The sequence below is a fragment of the Pristis pectinata genome, chromosome 5 (assembly GCF_009764475.1).
Source record: "Pristis pectinata isolate sPriPec2 chromosome 5, sPriPec2.1.pri, whole genome shotgun sequence".
NCBI lineage: Eukaryota > Metazoa > Chordata > Chondrichthyes > Rhinopristiformes > Pristidae > Pristis > Pristis pectinata.
In genome coordinates, this window is record NC_067409.1 from 149,616 (window position 1) to 172,972 (window position 23,357).

Sequence of the window (23,357 nt, forward strand, 5' to 3'; positions counted from 1 at the left end):
ACACATTCCTGATGAAGCCACACTCACTGAGGCCCCACCCTGCTTCACACTTGGTCACCATTCCACCACGTCTGTGACCGAGCCTCTCACCCGTACCGAGTAGTTGTCCTTCTTGGCCGCCATGTTGGTGTTACGGTCGCTCCAATCGTAATTCACCTCCTCCTCCTCTTTGTCATTCAGCCACATCAACTCCTTTGTTGCCATGGAAACAAACGTGTTCAGGCTCTCTAGGTTACGCAGGCGGGACTTGGAGGAGTTCTGGACAGAAAACCCGAGAGTGAGTGAGTGAAGGAGAGAGCCGACGTGACAGTGGTGTGGGGAGGGGGCAAGGTGTGGTCGAATGGGCCTGGCATTTGGCAAGGGGCAGTTTGTTGAGGTGAGGGGGCCGACACGATGGCTATGCTGAGTGCTCCTGAGCTGCTGTATGCTGTGAGTGTTTCAGACTGTCGACCCTAAGGGTCCCTCCTTCACTAATACAGGTCCGGTGATCAATAACCAGAACTGATGACCACCCATTAATGTTCATTGTCAGGCTGTCCTTGACATGTCTGGTTCACCTCATGGCCTTCAGGAAGGAATCTGCTCTCCTTGCCCATCTGCTCATGGACACTTCAGACCCCCCAACCAGATTGACTCAAATACCTCTGGAAGTGACCCAGCCCCCTCAGTTGTACCGTTACCACCAGCTTCTAACAGAGAAGGAAGGTCAGACTGACCACCTGAGATTGAGCTGGCCATGGATTCAGAAAGCTGCATTGGACCATGGGATGGAAAAGTTGTTCCCAGCCCAGTGACATTGCAAAACCTTTATCACAAACATCTGGGGACATCTGTCCCACAGGCTGCTCCAGCAACAGTCTAACACAGGTGTGCTCACACAGGTGTGCTCACACAGGCCTGCAGACAATGAGCCAGACTCCTCTGTCACAGTCCCAGGGCACATCCTGTCCTACCAGCAGGACATATGCACCAGGGGAAGCAGGAGGTGGGAGGTGGGAGGGCCCTGGTCTCAACATTGACTCCAGACCCCATGAAGTCTCATGACATCAGGTGGAGAAGGAAACCTCCTCCTACCGTCCCCCCGAAGGACACTGCTGTCGGACCGGTCTGTGGCAGCTCGTGAGTGAACCAGGGACAGACTGACGTAACCTTGTCCCCACCAGTCCACCTCTGGCAGACACATCTGTCCATGAGAGCAGTGGGAGAGGTGACCACCCCACAGTCCCTGTGGAGATGGTTCCACCTTCACAGCGAGGACACCCTCCATCGTGTTGTGGGCCTCTACAATTTGCACTAAATGGGACGGACTCAGCAGATCCTGCAGCTCAAAGCCGGGTGTCCACAAGTCCCTGTAGACCATCAACAGCAGAAATGGTCACCCCAACAATGTGTCACCTTACGGCCTGGTGCACCCCTCTCTCACCATCACTGTCAGGACATTGATTGGCCCTGGGTCAGTGACGGGTGCAGATGGCAGCTTGGGAGCAGCACCAGATGTACCCAGAGATGCTGAGGTGCCAGCCCAGTGAAGCAGGGCTAGCTGTTGCGTGGCCAGGGGAGAGGGCCAACTGGTCAGGGGAAGGGGCAAGGGGAGATGGAGGCAAAGAGAGATGGGGTCAGGGCAAGGGGTGAGGGGAGACAGAAAGGGGAGGTGGTGTGAGGGGCAATTGGTGAGGGGGAAAGGGTCAGGGGGAGGGGCATGGAGAAGCAGTGTGAAAGGTACCAGGATAGGAGACAGATTGAGAAGGTAAAGGGAGTCGGTGAGGGGTGAGGAGAGGGGTCAGGTGAATAAAGATGTGTTGGTAACCCCTCTCCCCCCAGTGCTGACCCATCTGCCCCCAGTATTGACCCATCTGCCCCTGGTGCTGACCCCTCTGCCCCCGGTTTGACCCCTCTGCCCCCAGTGCTGACCCAGCGTTCACGGTGACAGGACGGTTGGGACTGAGACACTCACCAACAACTTGGCGTACTGAAGGTCCAGTTTACTCAGGTAGTCACAGTAGGCAGTGTGGCTCCCCGGTGAGAGGTGGGGCTGTGGGGATCAAATGGTTCTGTTAGTTTTCACACCGACTGACCACGGGGTCCCCACCCAACCCTCACAGTCACAGGGAGGGGGGGGGATCTGTTCTCCCTCCGAAGTGAAGCACGTGAGCACGTGTGTGTGTGTGTGTGTGTGTGTGTTGTGTGTATGTGCATGTGTGACTGTGTATATGTTGTGTGTGTGTGTGATGTGTGTCTACATGTGTGTATACGTGTGTGATGTGTGCAGTGTGTGTGTATACGTGTGTGATGGGTGTGATGTGCATGTAGTGCGTGTGCGCGCAACCTCTCACCTCATCGGCCCGTGCCCTCTCGATCTTGGGCCGGAAATCCTCGATGGACTGGTGCAGCCCTCGGTGGCCGCCCAGGTGGGACTGCACCGTGGGCAGGTCCACTCCCCACTCAGACACGTCGATGCCCCGCTGGTTCTCCTCCACCCACAACAGCAGGTCCTGGATGTACTGAAGTGCCGCTCCGTCCGCTGCCAGGCTCACCTTCGCCGTGGAAACACTGGGTGCCTGAGCGGCCGTCTGTACCCCCGACTTGAAGCGCAGAGAGTAGTCAGTGCGAGTGGCCACCAGGAACTCGTGCAGGCGGAACACCCTGACAACAGCGAGGGGCATTACAGGGGCAGAAACACACCCATTACCCCCCAAAACAACAGGCACCCATGGAATAGTCAAACTGTGGGGGAGCGGTGGAGGGAGGGAGGGGGAGGGAGAGGGGTGGGCAGAAGGAGGGGATTGAATGGGGAAGGGATAGAAAAGGTGATAGAGTGAGGCTGAAAGAGTTGAGGGGTGAGAGGAGGGGGGAGGGGAGGGGGGGGAGATGGGGGGAGATGGGGGAGGGAGAATGGGGAGGGGGAGGGGAGAAAGGGAGAGAGGGGAGAAAGGGAGAGAGGAGGGGGAGGAAGGGGAGGGAAAGGGTAGGAAGAGGGAAGGGGTAGGAGAAGAGGGAAGGGGTAGGAGAAGAGGGAGGGGGGAGGGAAGGGTGGAGAAGAGGGAGGGGGGAGGGAGGGAGTAGGGGGAGGGGTGAGAGATATGGATTTGTACGGCACAGAAACAGGCCCTGCTGACCTTTTCGGCTCTCTATGCTGATCCCATCTGCCCATGTTAGGTCCTGTACCCCGATCCCATCTGCCCAAATTAGGTCCTATACCCCAGGGGCACAGGTTAAAGTGAGAGGGGAGAAGCTTAAAGGTGACCTGAAGAGTTATTTTTTTCATGCAAGGGTGGTCAGTGTGTGGAACGAGCTGCCAGAGGAAGCAGTGAGGCAGGAACATCAACAACATTTAAAAGACACTCGGACAGGTCCATGGATGGGGAAGGTTTAGAGGGATATGGGCCAAACGCAGGCAAATGGGACTGGCTTAGATGGGAATCTTGGCTGGCATGGACCAGTTGGGCCGAAGGGCCTGTTTCTGTGCTGTGTGATGCTGTGACTCCTCTCGTTGACCCCCCACCCCACCACCATTGCCCCCACGGTGCACCCACCTGCGGTACATGGACTCAGCCTGTGGGTGGCGCCCGTCCTTCAGTGCCTGCACATCGTTGAACAGGCTGCGGATCAGCCCGTCCACCTTGTCCAGGTCGTGTTCCAGCAGGGCCGTGTTGGTGGGAGCCTTGCCTGCATTCACCAGGCGGATGTCCTGCGCAGGGGAAGAGATCCCGTCACTCCTCATCCTGTTGTCCTTCCTCTGTCACCCCCCCCCCCCCCCCCCCCCCCCACCCCCTCGTCACCCCTCCCCCGTCACCCTCGTCACCCCTCCCCTCATCACCCCCCCCTCGCTCGTCTCTGCCCCCCGTCGTCACCCCTCCCCTCGTCACCCTCGTCACCCCTCGCACCCCATCCCTCCCCTCTCCCCTCCACCCCTCCCCTCGTCACTCCCCCTCGTCACCCCTCCCCTCGTCACCCTCGTCACCCCTCCCCTCGTCACTGCCCCCTCGTCACTCCCCGTTACCCCCCTCATCACCCCTCCCCTTTATTCCTCCCCATGTCACCCCTCCCCTCATCACCCCCCCGTCACTCCCCCGTTGTCATTCCTCCCCTCATCTCCCCTCCCCTCATCTCCCCTCCCCTTCGTCACTGCCCCCTCGTCACTCCCGTACCCCCCTCGTCACCCCTCCCCTCGTCACCCCTCCCCTCTATATAATTATAAAAACCTTTTACTATCTGTTTTTATATTTTGTGCTAGTTTCTTTGTTGCTTGCTTAGTGGTTCTTTGTTGCTTTTTAAAGTTTTCCCAATCTTCCAGTTTTCCACTAACCTGTCACCGCCCTACCCAACCTGATCACTATCACCCTACTACCACCCTATCTACTTGTGTTGCCACTTTCAGGGAGCTGTGGACTTGCTCCCCAAGATCTCTCTGTACATCAGTGCTCCTCAGGGTCCTGTCATTTACTGTGTACTTTTCTTCTTGCATTTGACCTCCCAAAGTGCAACACCTCACACTTGTCCGGATTAAACTCAATCTGCCAATTCTCTGCCCACATTTCCAACTGATGGGTGGATGGGTTGAAGTTGGATGGGTTGCAATGTGTCTATTTTAATGCAAGATGTATCAGGAACAAGGATGATGAACTTAGAGTGTGGGTAAGTACATGGAACTATGATGTGGTGGCCATTACAGAGACTTGGCTGTCGTAAGGGCAGGAAGGGCTGCTGGATGTTCCAGGGTTTAGATGTTTCAAAAGGGACCGGGACTGAGGTAAAAGAGGTGGGGAGTGGCTTTGCTGATCAGGGACAGTGTCACAGCTGTAGAAAGGGAGGATGTCCTGGAGGAATCGTCCACTGAGTCAGTGTGGGTGGAAGTCAGAAACAGGAAGGGAGCGATCACTCTGTTGGGAGTATTCTACAGACCCCTGCCCCAGTAGCAACGGAGATGCTGAGGAGCAGATCAGGAGGCAGATTTTGGAAAGGTGCAAAAATAACAACTTTGTTGTCATGGGTGATTTCAACTTCCCTAATATTGATTGACACCTGCTTAGTGCAAAAGGTTTGGTTGGGGTGGAATTTGTTCGGTGTGTCCAGGAAGGATTCCTGACACAATATGTTGACAGGCCAACTAGAGGAGAGGCCAATCTGGACCTGGTACTATTGGTGGTATTGGTTTATTATTGTCACTTGTACTGAGGTACAGTGAAAAGCTTGTCTTACAAACTAATCGTACAGGTCAATTCATTACACAGTGCAGTTACATTGGGTCAGTACAGAGTGCATTGATGTAGTACAGGTAAAAACAGTAACAGTACAGAGTAAAGTGTCACAGCTACAGAGAAAGTGCAGTGCAGTAAGGTGCCAGGTCACAACAAGGTAGACCGTGAGGTCATAGTCCATCTCATTGTATAAGGGAACTGTTCAATCTTATCACAGTGGGGTAGAAGCTGTCCTTAAGTCTGGTGGTACGTGCCCTCAGGCACCTGTATCTTCTACCTGATGGAAGAGGAGAGAAGAGAGAATATCTCAGGTGGGTGGGGTCTTTGATTATGCTGGCTGCTACACCAAGATGAGAGGTAAAGACAGAGTCCAAAGAGGGGAGGCTGGTGTCCGTGATGCGCTGGGCTGTGTCCACAACTCTCTGCAGCTTCTTGCGGTCCTGGGCAGAGCAGTTGTCGTATCAAGCCGTGATACATCCAGAGCTATGGTGCATCGGTAAAAGTTGGTGAGAGTCAAAGGGGACAAACCAAATTTCTTTAGCCTCCTGAGGAAGAAGAGGCACTGGTGAACTTTCTTGGTAATGAGCAATGAACTAGGCAATGTGCCTGATCAGGTTTCAGATCTCTCGGTGGGAGAGCATTTCGGAGACAGTGACCACAACTCCCTGACCTTGCCTTGGAGAGAGATAGGAGCAGATGATATGGGAAAGTATTTGGGCAAGGGGGAACTGTGATGCTACTAGGCAGGAACTTTGGGAGTGTAAATCGGGAACAGACGTACTCAGGGAAATGCACAATGGAAATGTGGAGGTTGTTTAGAGATCACTTGCATGGGGTTCTGGATAGGATTGTCCCACTGAGGCAGGAAAAGGATGGTAGGGTGAAGGAACCGTGGTTGACAAGACATATGCAATATCTAGTGCAGAGGAAGAAAGAAGCTTACTTAATGTTTAGGAAGCAAGGATCAGACAGGGCCCTGGAGAGTTACAAGGTAGCCAGGAAGGAGCTTAAGAATCGATTTAGGGGAGCTAGAAGGGGGCATGAGAAGGCCTTGGTGAGTAGGCTTAAGGAAAACCTCAAGGCATTCTACTTGCATGTGAAAAACAGGAGGATGACTAGAGTAAAGGTAAGATGACCGGAGATTGCAGTGCTTTTAGCTGAATAAAATTTTGTATTATGTTAAAAAAAGGTATTAATGGTATTTTGATTTGGTGTGTTTTGCTGTAGTTTAGTTTGCATCTGCTGTTGTTATGCATCTGCATAGTTCTTTTGTTGTTGTGATTCTTGTGCTAATTGTAGTTCTGCATATGTATGTCTTTTTGTAGTGCTTTTAGTTGAAAAAACTTTTGTATTGTTTCTAAATAGGGGCAGTACTGAGGGAGTGCCTCACTACCTTTCAGGTATAACTTTCAACCTGCCTCATCAGGTTGCTGAGGGAATGTTTCCTGCCTTGGTTACAGAGCAGTGCATTTCAAATCTTGATGCAGTGACAATGACGGTGTTTCTCCTGCAATATTTCTCTCCGCCAATTGCCCTCACGTAGCCCTGCAAGGCCAGAGTGCCGATTGACTCTTTTGCTGTACAGGGAATTCCCTCTCTACCCCACTGCTTTACTCTGTCCTCATATTTCCCCCTTCGCCCCTTCCTCTCCCCTGACCCACTCATTCCTTTCTCACTCACAGCTTTGAGGAGATTGTCCGAGTGTTTCAGCTGTTCCTCGCAGACATTCGATTCCTGCTCAATCTTCAGGATGATCCTTTGGAATCGCTCCAATCTGTCAACAGTGTGGAACCAGAAGAAACTGTCAGTGGCTCAACGACAGGGTAGCAGAGGGTGCAGCAGTCAACAGGACATGAAACGAGGTAGACTGAAGCAGCAGACACATGGCAGATGGAAAGTAATACAAAGGAGTGTGAAGGAAGACAATTTGGCGGCAAGGGTAAGCAGAATAAAGTTTGAATGGTGTGTGGGAATGCATTTCCATCTGGTCAGGCAGCAGCTGTGGAGGCAAAGAGATGGTCAACATTTCAGGTCGAGACCCTGGATCAGTCCTGGTGTTGCTCGACCCACTGAGTTCCTCCACCAGTTTAGTTTTTGTTCCAGATTCCAGCATCTGCAGTCTCCACAGATTTCTGTCTTTGCCTTGTTCACCCTCAGTGATTTCTGTTTCCCTTCTTGTCTTCAAGGTGATGAATCATCATTCCCATATCTACATCATTTTCACCATGGGTAACCTTGACCTTACCCTTTTAGAAACATTCCCTCTGCCAACCCCATTCCTTCCCCAACTGCTCCCCCACTGACACCTCAGCCACTTGCCCAGCCTTATTTCCCTCGAGGAGATTGAGTGTTGCCCCCTCTCTAGTAGGGCCATCTACATATTGCTGGAGAAAATTTTGCTGGGCACTCTTAATAAACTCTGCTCCATCTAGTCCTGTTGAATTAGGGCATCGCTAACTATTCCATCTACTATTAGTGGAGATCTTCATGGGACTCCTTCCAACCAGAGGATTCAGAAATCGGAGGTGCAAAAGATATGGGAGTCCTTGTTCAGGATTCCCTGAAGGTTAACTTGCAGGTTGAGTCGGTAGTAAAGAAAGCTAATGCAATAGAGTCATACAGCACAGAAACAGGCCCTTCAGCCCAACTGGTCCACGCTGACCAAGATTCTCATTTAAACCAGTCCCATTTGCCTGTGTTTGGCCCATATCCCTCTAAACCTTTCCAATCCATGGACCTGTTCAAGTGTCTTTTAAATGTTAATGTTCCTGCCTCACCCACTTCCTCTGGCAGCTCATTCCATATACTGACCACTCTCTGGGTAAAAAAGTTGCCTCTCAGGTTCCTATTAAATCTTTCCGGTCTCATCCTAAACCTATCATTGAGTCATACAGCATGGAAACAGGCCATTCAGCCCACCAGATCCATGCCGACCTGTGGGGACCCATCCGTTATTATTCCCATGTCCCAGCATTTGGCCCATATCCTTCTGTGGCAGGACAATTCGATACTGTCAGTGACTCTGCTTCCACCACTCTCTCTGGCAGTTTGTTGGATGAGTTGGGCTGAAGGGCTGTTTCCCTGTTGTATCTCTCCATGACTCACTGCCATCCAGGTAACTAATCACACTCTGACCGTGAGACAAGATATAGGAGCAGAATTAGGCCATTTGGCCCATCGAGCTGCTAGGAGAAGTGGTTGAGGCAGCCACATTAACATGTACGACTCTATGATGTGTACAAGGATATGACGGGACTAGACAGGGTTCCCATGAGTGAGTGGTTCATGGCCTTCAGAGGGAGTTGAGCAGGCACAGGACAGGGAATAATTGGCAGGTTTATTGGGGGGGGGGAATCAGGGCAGTGGAAATGTGGGAATTGCCATACTTGGAGCTGGCACAGACACAATGGGCTGAATGGCCATTTTGGTGCAGTTGACCCACAGAACCTTGGCAGCCCTGGAGACTCAGCACCAACACCAACCTCTCAAACTCGCTGCGTAGAATTCTCTCCCTCTCCAAGATGGAGACGTGAAGCTTCCCCCATTCCTTCTCCACGTCGATGGGATGGTAACCAGTGGGAACCTTCAGCTGACCCTCCTGTACAGCAGCCTAGACAACAGCACAGTCACACAGTGAATGTTGTGTCCAGACCCAGCGGGGACAGACACAGGGGGGAGGGAGAGTCCACGAGGGAGGGGGTCAGACCCGGGGGAGGGGGGGATAGACCCAGGGGGTAGGGAGAGACCTGGAAGGAGAAAGGAAGACAGACACAATGGAAGGACAGACACGGGGAGAGGGAGAGACCCAGGGGGAGGGTAACAGACCCAGGGGGAGGGGGGGATAGACACAGTGGGGAGACACCTGGCGATGGAACAGACCAAGGGGGATGGACACCGAACAGAGGGGACAGAGACAGACCGAGGAGGAGGGGGACAGACTGGGGGCAGGGACACCGACTGAGGGGGAGGGACAGACCGACGGGAGGCACACCGAATGAGGGGGAGGGACACCGAGGGGGGAGGGGGACAGACTGAGGGGGAGGGGGACAAGCCCAGGCAGGAGAGACCACACCCAGGGAAGAGTTTGTACTGCACCCACACATGATCATGGTTTCAAACAGAGATACAGACAGGCTGAAGTAACCACCCACCTCGAGAGATTTGAAGAGGGTTTTGCTCTGGTTTTTCTCAATCTCTTTTCTGGGCAAATCAGATTCTTTAAACTTGAGGAACTGTCTCCAGAGAACCTGTGAAACACGATGTTCGCCAGTTACAGCAACGGCAGTAATCAAGGCCACACTCCCCCAGCTTCACATCTCTACCTCTTCATCTCCACTCACCTCCATCTCCTCATAGGTCCCTGGAAACCTTCTCTCCTCGAACATCGTGATGTGGTGTCGGATCCACTGGATCAGTAGAGTCACCAGCTCATAATATTCTTGCCACCGGAGTTCAATCTCCTGCAGTTACACAACATTGTTTGAGCCAGGACAAGTGTGACGGGAGATGGTGGTCAGTATGTGGGACAGATATGCGATGGGAGATGCTGCTTGGGATGTCGGACAGATGTGTGATGGGGGATGTGTGATGGGAGATACTGCTCATGGGAGATGTGGGCTAGGTAGAGTCATAGAGTCATAAAGCACTACAGCACAGAATCAGGCCCTTCGGCCCATCTAGTTCATGCCGGCCTGGTTTTCTGCCTAGTTCCATCCACGTGCACCTGGACCATAGCCTTCCATACCTCTCTCATCCATGTCCCTAACCAAACTTCTCTTAAATGTTACAATTGAACCCACATCCACCACTTCTGCTGGCAGCTCGTTCCACACTCGCACCACCCTCTGAGTGAAGAAGCTCCCCCTCAGATTCCCCTTAAATATTTCACCTTTCACCCTAAACCTATGACCTCTAGTTCTGGTCTCACCCAACCTGAGGGGAAAAAGCCTGCATGCATTCACCCTATCTATCCCCCTCATAATTTTGTATACCTCTATAAGATCTTCCCTCATTCTCCAGCTCTCCTGGGAATAAAGCACTAACCTATTCAACCTTTCCCTGTAATTAAGGTCCTCAAGTCCCAGCAACATCCATGAAATTTTCTCTGCACTCTTTCAAGCTGATTGATATCTTCCCTGTAGATAGGTGACCATAACTTCACACAATACTCCAAATTCAGCCTCACCAACGTCTTGTACAACTTCAACATAACATCCCAACTCCTGTACTTAATGCCCTGATTTATGAAGGCCAATGTGCCAAAAGATCTCCTTATGACCCTATCTACCTGTGATGCCACTTTCAAGGAATTATGGATCTGTATTCCCAGGTCCCTTTGTTCTACCGCACACCTCAGAGCCCTACCATTCACTGTGTAAGTCCTACCCTGGTTTGTCCTCCCAAAGTGCATCACCTCACACTTGTCTGCATTAAATTCCATCTGCCATTTTTCAGCCCATTTTCCCAGCTGGTCCAGATCACTTTGCAAGCTTTAACAGCCTTCCTCGCTGTCCACTACGCCCCCAATCTTGGTGTCATCCACAAATGTGCTGATCCAGTTTATCACATTATCACCTATATCATTAATATAGATGATAAACAACAATGGGCCCAGCACCGATCCCTGCAGCACACCAGTAGTCACAGGCCTCCAGTCAGAGAGACAACCATCCACTACCACTCTCTGGCTTCTCCCACTAGGCCAACGTTGAATCCAATTGACTACTTCATCCTGAGTGCCAAGTGACTTAACCTTCTGGAGCAGCCTCCCATGTGGGACTTTGTCAAAGGCCTTGCTAAGGTCCATGTAGACAACGTCTACCACCTTCCCTTCATCAACCTTCCTGGTACCTCATCAATAAACTCTACTAGATTTGTTAAATGTGACCTGCCCATGCACAAAGCCATGTTGACTATCCCTAATCAGGCCCTGCCTATCCAAATACTTATATATCCTGTCCCTCAGAATACCTTCCAATAATTTACCCACAGCTGACGTCAGGTTCACTGGCCTATAATTTTGTGGCTTATTCTTAGAGCTTTGCTTAAACAACGGAACAACATTAGCTATTCTCCAGTCCTCTGTGGCTCAGGACATTTTAAATATCTCTGCCAGGACCCCCGCAATTTCTGCACTAGCCTCCCACAAGGTCCAAGGGGACACCTCGTCAGGCCCTGGGGATTTATCCACCGTAATTCACCTCAAGGCAGGAAACACCTCCTCTTCCATAATCCGGATATGGTCCATGACCTCACTACTCTTTTTCCTCTGTGTCCATCTCCCGAGTAAACACAGATGCAAAAAATCCATTGAAGATTTCCCCCATCTCTCTCGGCTCCACACATAGATGACCAGGCTGATCTTCAACAGGATCAATTTTGTCCCTTGCTATCCTTTTGCTCTTAACATAGCTATAGAAACCCCTGGGATTCTCTTTCACCCTGTCTGCCAGAGCAACCTCATGTCCTCTTTTTGCCCTCCTGTTTTCTCTCTTAAGTTTTCTCTTGCAATTCTTATACCCCTCAAGTGTCTCATTGCCTAACTGCCTATACCTGATATGCACCTCCTTCTTTTTCTTTACCAGGGCCTCAATATCCTTCGATAACCAAAGTTCCCTAAACCTGTTAGCCTTGCCTTTTATCCTAACAGGAACATACAGATTCTGTACTCTCAATATTTCACTCTTGAAGGCCTCCCACTTACCAAGCATCTCTTTGCCAGAAAACCTACCCCAATCCACACCTGCCAGACCCCTTCTGATGCCATCAAAATTGGCCTTCCTCCAGTTTAGAATCTCAACCCCAGGACCAGTCCTATCCTTCTCCATAATTATCTTGAAACTAATGGAATTATGATCACTAGATCCAAAGGGTTTCCCTGCACTCTCTTCTGTCACCTGCCCTGTCTCATTCCCCAAGAGGAGATCCAGTATCGCGCTCTCTCCAGTTGGGACTTCTACATATTGATTAAGGAAACTTTCCTGAACACATTTGACAAATGTCCAGTCCTTTTTACAGTATGGGAGTCCCAGTCAATATGTGGAAAGTTAAAATCACCTACTATCACAACTTTATATTTCTGGCAACTGTCTGCTATCTCTCTAAAAATTTGCTCCTCTAAATCCCGCTGACTATTGGGAGGTCTATAATATAGTCCCATTAACGTGGTCGTCCCTTTTTTATTCCTCAGTTCCTCCCAAATTGCATCAGTGGTCGAGCCCTCCAGTATGTCCTCTCTGAGCACTGCCGTAACATTTTCCATGATGAGTAATGCCACACCTCCCTCTTTAATACCTCCCTTTAACATGTCTAAAACAACAGAACCCCAGAACATTGAGCTGCCAGTCCTGCCCCTCCTGCAACCAAGTCTCACTAATGGCTACAGCATCATAATTCCATGTACAGATCCACACTCTAAGTTCATCTGCCTCACCTACAATACTCCTTGCATTGAAATAGACGCAACTCAGAACATTAGTCCCACCATGCTCAACCTTTTGGTTTCCATCTTTGCTTGTAGTCTTAACATCTATTTTCTCCACAGCCTCTGCACTTGCTGTCCTGCCACTCTGGTTCCCAGCCTCATATGTGCGATGGGACATGGTGTTCGGGATGTGGGCCAGATGTGTGATGGGACATGGTGTTCGGGGTGTGGGCCAGATGTGCGATGGGACATGGTGTTCGGGGTGTGGGCCAGATGTGTGATGGGAGATGGAGGTCAGAGTGTGGGCCAGATGTGCGATGGGAGATGGTGGTCGGGATGAGGACCAGATGTTGCTTCACCAACAACTCCTCCAGCAGCTGGAAAGCTTGTGGACTGCTGCTTGGTCTGGCCAGAGCACAAAGAGACTGGTTGTACCCAGCCCTGGAGAGATCACCCCAACACCCCCACCCCTGGAATAATGTCAGCAGGTCCTGGCAGTGTTAGACCTCAGCCCACCCTGTCCCAGCAATCCACCAATGCCACAAGCATCGGTTGTCCAAGTTGTGGCTTCAGTCAGCAGTACTCACGTTGGCTCGGACCCCTGATTCTACACTGGGTACCCTTGGCAGAGCATCATACAGGGAGGACACGTAGGTGATGATCGACTTCTCATCAGGATGGGGAACATCCACATCTAAGATAAGATATCTTTATTAGTCACATGTATATCGAAACACACAGTGAAATGCATCTTTTGCGTAGTGTTCTGGGGGCAGCCCGCAAGTGTCGCCATGCTTCTGGTGCCAACATAGCATGCCCACAACTTCCTAACCTGTACGTCTTTGAAATGTGGGAGGAAACTGGAGCACCCGGAGGAAACCCACACAGACACGGGGAGAACGTACAAACTCCTTACAGACAGTGGCCGGAATTGAACCTGGGTCACTGGCGCTGTAATAGCGTTACACTAACTGCTACACTATCGACAGGTGAAGGAAAGAGAATCAATGGGAGGGAGAGAGAGAAAGAGAGAGAGAAAGAATGTGAGAACAGTACAGCACTTGAACAGGGCCTTCGGCCACAAAGTCCATGCGGGGATTGGTGCCTCTTAAACACCACTATCGTGTCTGTTTCCACCACCACCCCTGGCAGCCTGTTCCAGACACCCACCGCTCTCTGTGTAAAAAAATGCCCCGCACATCTCCTTTAAACTTTCACCCTCTCACTATAAGACTATGCCCTCTAGGATTTGACATTTTCACCCTGGAATAAAGACTCTAGCTGTCTACTCTATCTGCGCCTCTCATAATTTTATAAACCGCAGTCTCCCCTCAACATCCACCGCTCCAGAGAAAACAACCCAAGTTTGTCCAACCTCTCCTCATAGCTCATGCCCTCTAATCTAGGCAGCAGAGGGTGAACCTCTCCTGCACCCTCTCCAAAGCCTCCACATCCTTCCCGTATGGGGCAACCAGAACTGCACACAATACTCCAAGTATGGCCTGACCAAAGTTTTATACAGCTGCAACGTGACTTCCTGACTCTTGTACTCACTGCCCCAACTGATGAAGGAAAGTGTGCCGTACGCCTTCTTTACCACCTTATCTACTTGTGTAGCCACTTTTAGGGAGCTATGGACTTGGACCCCAAGATCACTCTGTGCATCAATGCTCCTGAGGATCCTGCCATGTACTGAGATAGAGAGAGAGAAAATGAGATGGAGTGAGTGATAAAAATGAGAGAGGGAAAGAGTGAGGGAGAGAGAGAGGGGGGAGAGAGAGAAAGAGAGAGAAAAAGAGAGAGAGGAGAGAGAGATAGGGAGGGAGGGAGGGGAGAGAGACAGACAGACAGATAGAGAGATGGGTGGAGAGCAAAATTAAACTGTCCAAGGGTTGAATGAACAGTAAGAAAATTAGGAAGACTCCAAAAGCTGTTAACTAGACAAGATTTATAAGTGTTGTTCATTAATGTGTATATTAATATGCTATTCATAGTTAACTGTTGCTTTAAACAAAAGGGAGGGTATGGACCTTTTATCACCATGTGTGTTGGTCTTGGGATTCTGGACAGACAGTGGAGTCACATAATGTGCCTGCTGTGTAACTGGACAATGTGCCAGATCACATGATTGGTCATGTGCCCATGACTCACAGGTGGTTTGTAACCACTGCAGAACCATGGATAAGAGAGAGCCCAGTGACATAGTGTCCTGACAACAACCTCTCCCTCAATATCAGCAAAACAAAAGAGCTGGTCATTGACTTCAGGAAGGGAGGCGGTGCACACGCCCCTGTATGTATCAATGGCGCTCAAGTGGAGATGGTTGAGAGCTTCAAGTTCCTAGGAGTGAACAACCATGGAGACATCATGGCCAAGAAACACCACCAGTGCCTCCACTTCTTCAGGAGGCAAAGCAAATTTGGCATGTCCCCTTTGACCCTCACTAATTTTTATCGATGCACCATAGAAAGCATCCTATCTGGATGCATCACGGCTTGGTATGGCAACTGCTCTGCCTGTGACGACAAGAAACTGCAGAGAGTTGTGGACACAGCTCAGCACATCACGGACACCAGCCTCCCCTCCATGGGGTCTATGTCTACACTTCTCGTTCCCTTGGTAAAGCAGCCAACATAATCAAAGACCCCACCCACCCTGGACATTCTCTCTTTTCCCCCCTCCCATTGGGCAGAAGATACAAGTCTGAAAGCACATACCACCAGGCTCAAGGACAGCTTCTATCCTGCTGTTATAAGACTATCGAATGGTTCCCTAGTACGATAAAATGGACTCCTGACCTCACAATCTACCTCGTTATGACTTTGCACCTTATTGTCTACCTGCACTGCACTTTCTCTGTAACTGTAATACTTTATTCTGCATTCTGCTATTGCTTTCCCTTGTACTACCTTGATGCACTGATGTGATGAAACCATCTGTATGGATGGCATGCAAAACAAAGTGTTCCACTGTACCTCAGTACCTGTGACAATAAACCAATTACAATAAGAGATAGAAGCTGAACCCTTTGTGCCTGCTCACAATTATGACTGATCTTTGACCTCAGCATCATTATGAGAGGCATAGGTAGAGTCGTCAGTCTTTTTCCCAGGTTGAGAATGTCAGACACTAGAGGACATAGCTTTCAGGTGAGAGGGGGAAGTTTAAAGGAGATTTACATGACAAGGTTGGTGGGTGCCTGGAACATGCTGCCGGGGAGGTGGTGCAATGGATACAACAGCACACTTAGGAGGCATTTAGACAGACACATGAACGGGCAGAGAATGGAGGGATATGGATCCTGTGCAGGCAGGTGGGATTGGTTAAATTTGAATTATGGGGAAAAGGCAGCATCACGGCCTGACTTGGGAACTCCAATGCACAGGATCACAAGAGGCTACAGAGAGTGGTGGACTCAGCCAGTTCCATCACGGGTACAGCTCTCCCCACCCATCGAGGACATCTACAAGAGATGATGTCTCAGGAAGGCTACATCCATTACTAAGGACCCCCACCATCCAGGCCATGTCTCAATGCTGCCATCAGGCAGGAGGTACAGGAGCCTGAAGACCCCACACCTCAAGGTTCAACAACAGCTTCTTCCCCACTGCCATCAGGTTCTTGAACCCACCTGAAAAACACTAGGACTACTCAGACTGTATTTTGTTTCTCTATCTCCACTTGCACTAATGTCATTATGTTTATTTTGTTGTGTAAGTTGTGCATAATTTATGTTAATTTAAGTTTATGTTAACTTACATTTTGTTGTGTTTGTAATGTACTGTGCTGCTGCAAAAAGCTAATTCTCAAGGCATTTATACCCTGGGTATGTATCCCCATGGCATTGAACGAACTTGAGAGCAAGGGAAAGAGAGAGGGAGAATGAAATAGATATCCCAGAGAGTAATGAATCTGTGGATTTCTCTGCCTGGGGGAGCAGTAGAGGCTACCTCATTAAATATATTCAAGATACAGTTAGATAGATTTTTGCATAGTTGGGGAATTAAGGGTTATGGGGAAAAGGCAGGCAGGTGGATCTGAGTCCACGGCCAGATCAGCCATGATCTTATTGAAAGGCAGAGCAGGCTCGACGGGCCAGATGGTCTCCTCCTGCTCCTGTTTCTTACGTTCTTATGGCAACCAATCCAATGGGTTTTACCTTCAGGATCCAGCAGTCTGGTGACACCGAGCTCCCTCTCAGCAACGGTAAAGGCTTGCTCCAGATTCTCCTGGTTTTTCTGTCGATAAACCTTATTCATGTCGATCAATAATGGCCTGGAAAGGGTGACAGATATAGAGTCATTAGTGGGAGGAGGGAGGGACAGTGTGGTCCTGAGAAATGGAGGGGGGAGATTACAGGAGAGGAAGAGGGAGATGGAGATAGGGAAGAAAGCGACTAGGCAATGGATGTCCAAGGAAAGGGATGGAGAGGTTGGGAACAAAGTGGAATAAAGAAATGAGAGAAGGAAGGAGGAAAGGGAGAAGAGTAAGGGATAGAGAGAGGGAGGGAGGTGATATATAGAGAAGGAAGTGACTCCTCTTGGGAAATGAGGCAGGGCAAGTGGCTGAGGTGTCAGTGGGGGCGCACTTTGGGACCAGTGACCATAGTTCTGTTAGTTTTAAATTAGTTACGTAAAAATATAGGACAGGTCCACAAGTTGAGGCAAGGCCACTTTTGATGGTAAACGCAGCACTCCAAATGTGGCCTCACCAACGACTTGTACAACTGCAACATAACATCCCCACTTCTATACTCAATGTGCTGACTGTAGGCCCACCCGCCAAACGCCTTCTTCACCACTCTGTCTACCTATGATGCCACTTTCAGGGAACCATGTACTCATTGTCCTAGGTCCCTCTGTTCTACAACACTGCTCAGGGAGCACTCACTGTGAAAGTCCTTCCCTCATTTGTCTTCCCAAAATGCAACACCTCGCACTTATCTGAATTAAACTCCATTTGCCATTCCTCGGCCCACTGACCCAGCTGATCAAGGACCCTCTGTAAATCCTGATAACCATCTTCGCTGTCAATCAGACCACCTATTTTAGTGTCATCTGACGAGCACAATTAGGTGATTGGGAACGGGCACAGACTGACTGGTGGGGAGGGGTGAGAGGATGTGAACTGGTCAGTTTATGTGATTTATCCACTGCCAGTATGGGTGGTGACTCCCTGGCTGGTTACTGAGGGTCCGAACCACTGTTGGCTGCACTTTCACACACCTCCCGCAGTTTACAGAGCTCAGCACTAACTGGAGCTGGGAGCACTACTGTCAGACAAGCAGCTCAACAAGCTCCCACCCAAAGGCAGCTGGAGGGAAACACCGCCCCAAGGCTCATGTAGAGGTCGCTTAAACATGCAAGATGGGTGGGTATGGGGTGTGGGGGGGTGGGTGGGTGGGGTGGGGGGGGGAGGGGGAGGAGTGACATAGAGTGGGAGATACAGGGAGAGTGAGAGAGAGAAGGAGACACAGTGGCAGGAAAGGGACAGAATGAGAGGAAAAGAGGGAGGGAGGGGGGAGGGGGGGGAGGGAGGGAGGGGGGAGCGGGAGGGGAGGGAGGGGGGAGGGGGAGGGGGAGGGAGGGAGGGGGAGGGATAGTGAGAGAAAGGGCAAGTGGGAAGGAGAAGTGACAAAGAGAGAACGAGTAAGAGAGTGAGGGAGCGAAAGAGGGAAGGAGGGAGAGGGAGGAGAGAGAACGAAAGAGGGAGGGGGAGGGGGAGAGAGGGGGAGAAGGGGAGGGAGGGAGGGAGGGAGGGGGAAAGCGAGGGACGGGGAGGGAGAGGAGAAAAGGAGAGAAATTGAGAGGGACAGGGAGAGAAAGTGGGGAGAGAAAGATGGGGAGGGAGAGGAGAGAGCGGGGGAGGGAGGGGAGAGAGAGTGAGAGTGAGGGAGCGGGAGGGGGTAGAGCATGAGGGAGGGGGGATGGGGAGAGCGGTAGAGGGGGAGGGGGCAGGCGGAGAGCAAGGAGAGTGAGGGAGAATGGGTGGGGGTGGAGGTGGGGCAGCAAAATCTCGCTTACACCTCGGTGAGCCGCAGTGTGGAGTACAGGGAGTAGACTGGCCCAGCCACACATCTGCTGGAGCTCTGACTGGCAGCTGAGGGAACCTCCTCACACAGCATCACCACCCGGTCCTCGGAGTCCGAGAGGGAACCCGAGGAGCTGCTGAAGTGATGCCTCCTCTTTTTCTTCCTCTTCAGAGAGTTCAGCATCATTCTGAGCCACTAGTGTCCTCGACCAGCTCAGCACACTCCTCAATGTAGCCTGTCGAGTGTGAGGCACAGGCTGGGTGTGTCAGACTGTAACCCGATCCATGCAGGGAGGGGAGGGCAGTTGGGGGGTGCTCACCCTCCCTGCAGGTAACATTTTATATCTGCCACTCCCTCTGAAGGCAGACAGCCAGGACACTCCCTGCAAACTCCCTGCACCAGCAACATGCTCACATCTCACGTTACCCTGCTTCAGGACAGTGTCCCAGCCACAGGTCCAAGCAGGCATTGGCAACGAAAACAAACTCTCTGTCAGTGACTCACTCCTGGGAGCAGCGAAAGTGTACAGAGTGTATGAGAGAGAGAGAGAGAGAGAGAGAGAGAGTGTGTGAGAGAGAGTTAGTGTGTGAGAGAGTGTATGTGAGAGTGAGTGTGTGTGAGAGAGTGTGTGTGAGAGAGAGGTGTGTGTGAGAGAGTGAGAGTGAGAGAGAGAGAGAAAAAACAACAAATGTTTCAGTGAATACGATGACGAAAGCTCCAGCTGCAAGCAACCCATGTCCCTGATTCCTGGTGTTCCAAACCACCAACCCCCGCCCAGTCTGATCCCTGACCTTTGCTCCGGCCTCTGCTGACCCCTGACCCTCATTCCGGCCTCATTGCTGACCCTGGCCCAGTCTGATCCCTGACCCTCACTCCGGCCTCACTGCTGACCCCTGACCCTCACTCCGGCCTCACTGCTGACCATGCCCAGTCTGATCCCTGACCCTCGCTCCGGCCTCTGCTGACCCCGGCCCAGTCTGATCCCTGACCCTCGCTCCGGCCTCTGCTGACCCCGGCCCAGTCTGATCCCTGACCCTCGCTCTGACCTCTGCTGACCACGGCCCAGTCTGATCCCTAACCCTCACTCCGGCCTCTGTTGACCCCAGCCCAGTCGGACTCCATACCACCACCTGCGGAGACTGAGTCGATGCACTCTGGACCCCACACATTCTGGACTAGGGTGAAGCAGAGGCCAGACAGACAGGATTTCCCAACAATTGGATGCCAGATTTTCAGAGTTTTACTACAATGTGATAGAATTTTATGCAGATTACAACTGATTCAGTTCATTCTGAAGGGGGGATCAGATCTGCATTGGCAGAGGTAGATGCGACGCCACATTAAAAGGAACAACACACACAAAGTGCTGGAGTAACTCAGCAGGTCAGGCAGCATCTATGGAGGCAAATGAATAGTCGCCGTTTTGGGTAGAGACCCTTCATCAGGACTGGAAAGGAAGAGGGGAGAAGCCGGAATAAAAGGGGAGGGGGAGGGCCACGAGCTGGCAAGTTAAAGGTGAGTCCAGGGGAGAGGGGAAGGGGAGATGGAAGGGAATGACGCGAGAAGCTGGGAGGTGACAGGTAGAAGAGGCAAAGGGCTGAAGAAGAAGGAATCTAGTTGGAGAGGACAGTGGACCCTGGAATAAAGGGAAGGAGGTGGGCAAGTCATGACGGCGGGGGAGGGGAAAGAGAAGGGGTGAAGGGGCCACAAGAATGAGGGATGACAAAGTGGGGGGGGGTTTACCAGAAGTTAGATACATTCATGTTGATGTCGTCAGGTTGGAGGCTCCCAAGGTGGAATATGAGGTGTTGCTCCTCCAACCTGTGTCTGGCCTCAATGTGGCAGTAGAGGAGGCAGTGGACAGACACGTCAGTGTGGGAGTGGGATGTGAAATTAAAATGGCTAGCCACCAGGAGACCTCAGCTGGTGCGTGCACAGAGCAAAGGTTCTCGATGAAGCGGTCCCCTAATCTGTGTCGGGTCGGGGTGGTGAGGGGAAGATGTGCCTGGTGGTGGGATCCCGTTGGAGTTAGCAGATGTTGTGGAGAATGATGTGTTGGATGCGAAGGCTGGTGGGTGGTAGGTGAGGACAAGGGGAAGCCTGTCCCTGTTACGTCGGGTTGGGGGGGGGGGGGGGGAGGTGAGGGCAGTTGTGTGGGAAATGGAAGAGATGTGAGTGAGGGCTGCATTGCTGGCAGTGGAGGGGGAACCCCGTTTACTGAAAAAAGAGGACATCTTGGATGTCCTGGAATGGAAAGCCTCATCATGGCAACAGATACGGCGGAGACATTAAAAGGAATGACTGTTTGAGAAAGGAATGGCTGGCCTTAAAAGAATTAATCATGGTTTACAGCAAATATGTGTCCCTTCAAGGCAAAAAGCACAACCATTAAAGTGATCCAGCCATCAAGAGCAGTACTGTTCTATGTTCTAAGAGAAGTTAAAGACAGCTTTAGATCTGGGAAACATATGATTTTTTTCAAAAAGAAGCCATGCTTCAGGATTGAGAAGATGTTAGAACTCAAAAGAGGACCAGCAACTCTCGGCAAGGAAAGAGAAGTAGAAGATGAGAAATGTCTCATAAGAAGTGAACTGTCGGAGTTTCTGCAGATGTGTCAAATGGAACAGATTAACAAAAGTTAATGTGGGCTCCTTACTGACTGAGATGGGAGAGATTACACTGGGTGTCAAGGAAGTGACAGAGAAATTAAATAGATATTTGGTCTTTGTGTGGAAGAAGAAGGCAGAAAAAACCTTGAGCTACTGAGTCTAGGAACAGGAGGATGGGTCACTGAATGTGTGGCTGAAGGGATGGCGCAGGGGTATGGGTTTTAGGTTCCTGAATCATTGGGAGTGTTTCTGGGGAAGGTGGGACCTGTACAAGTGGACAGGTTGCACCGTAACAAGAGTGCAACCAATACCCTTGCTGGGAGGCTCCCTTGCGCTGTTGGAAAAGGCTCAAACTGAGTTGGCAGGGGAAGGGGACTCACGGTAGGTGTTCAGGTAGGGAGGGACAGTAACCTAGAGGAGAAATAGTTCATAAATCCAGTAGCAAAACAAGTGAGTGAACATCAAGGGAAATTCTAAACTTATGTCTATTTTAATGCATGAAGTATCAGGAATAGGGAGATGAACTCGAAGCTTTAATTAACACATGGGACACGATATATGAGACATAGTCGGAGAATGGGCAACACTGGGAACTCAATATCCAGGGTGGAGAACTTTCAGGCGAGACAGAGGGGGGAGTAAAAGGGGAGGAGGTGTTGCATTAGAACAAAGAACATTTGTTAGTCAAAGACTGGATTACTTAAAGAAGGATTTCTTGAGATCATTCAAGAGAGAATTTGACGTAGTATGTAGATAGACCAATGAGAGAAGGAATATCACCGGAACTTATCTTGGGAAACATGGCTAGAAATATAGTGTGTGTGAGTTTGTGAGAGTGTGTCTGTGAATGTGTGTCTGTGAGTGCGTGTGTCAGTGAGTGTGTGTATGTCAGTGAGTGTGTGTGTCTGTGAGTGTCTGTGAGTGTGTGTCGGTGAGTGTGTGTGTGTCAGTGAGTGTGTATGTCAGTGAGTGTGTATGTCGGTGAGTGTGTGTATGTCAGTGAGTGTGTGTCTGTGAGTGCGTGTGTCAGTGAGTGTGTGTCGGTGAGTGTCTGTGAGTGTGTGTCGGTGAGTGTGTGTCAGTGAGTGTGTATGTCAGTGAGTGTGTATGTCGGTGAGTGGGTGTGTCTGTGAATGTGTGTCTGTGAGTGCGTGTGTCAGTGAGTGTGTGTATGTCGGTGAGTGTGTGTCGGTGAGTGTGTGTGTCAGTGAGTGTGTGTGTCAGTGAGTGTGAGTGTCGGTGAGTGTGTGTCTGTAAGTGTGTGAGTGTGTCTGCGAGTGAGTGTGTCGGTGAGTATGTGTGTCTGTGAGTGTGTGCGATTGCTTGGTGTCTCAGCTCCCCGCTGGTACCTGTGACGGTGAATGACGGCATTGAAGAGTTTGCCATCTCTCCAGCTGCTGGTGAAGTTGTCACAGCGCAGATCCCGATACCCCTCCACCATCCGCTGGGACCACAACAGCAGCTTCTCCTTGGCAGTCATGTCATCCGACTGACCGCTCACCTGTATGTCCGATATCTAAAAACACAATGTGTCCTTCTGTCAGTAACCGTGTCCCGTACTGTCCCAAACACTGACCCCAACACATCCCCTCAGTAACTGTGTCCTGTGCCCTGGGAGGGGGAGGAGGGAGGGGGAGGGGGAGGAGGGAGAGGGGAATGATGGAGAGGTTTCAGGGCCCTATGGGAGGGGATGGGTGGTCATGAGTGGGAAGGTGGAACCTGCCTTCTCTCTGTCTTGAAGACACTGACCCCCCACTGACCCCCCCCACACTGACCTCTCAACACACTGACCCCCCCAAACTGACCCCTCCCACACTGACCCCCCCAGCACACTGACTCCCTCCACACTGACCCCCCCCCCACACTGACCATGTGCCTAAGAGTATCTAAAATGTCCCTGATGTATCAGCCTCTACCACCACCCTGCGTTCCATGCTCCCACCACTCTCTGTGTAAAAAACCCACCTCTGACATCCCCTTTATACCATCCTCCAATCACCTGAAAATTATGCCCCTTCATGGTGGACAGGAACAGTCTTTTCCCTGGGGTAGGGGAGTTCAAAACTATGGGGCAGAGGTTTAGGGTGAGAGGGGAA

General features: G+C 51.0%; 1 protein-coding gene across 1 annotated transcript in view; it reads right to left on the reverse strand.

The window, feature by feature from the left end:
* The window catches only part of LOC127571037 (plectin-like), a 108,529-nt gene that overhangs the window by 66,028 nt on the left and 19,144 nt on the right, over positions 1-23,357 (reverse strand). The window contains 11 exon segments of the mRNA XM_052017034.1: positions 97-258; positions 1,955-2,032; positions 2,334-2,643; positions 3,534-3,688; positions 6,879-6,972; positions 8,681-8,808; positions 9,350-9,445; positions 9,539-9,658; positions 13,209-13,315; positions 16,781-16,896; positions 22,611-22,777. Of these exon segments, the coding sequence (XP_051872994.1) occupies positions 97-258; positions 1,955-2,032; positions 2,334-2,643; positions 3,534-3,688; positions 6,879-6,972; positions 8,681-8,808; positions 9,350-9,445; positions 9,539-9,658; positions 13,209-13,315; positions 16,781-16,896; positions 22,611-22,777 (1,533 nt within the window).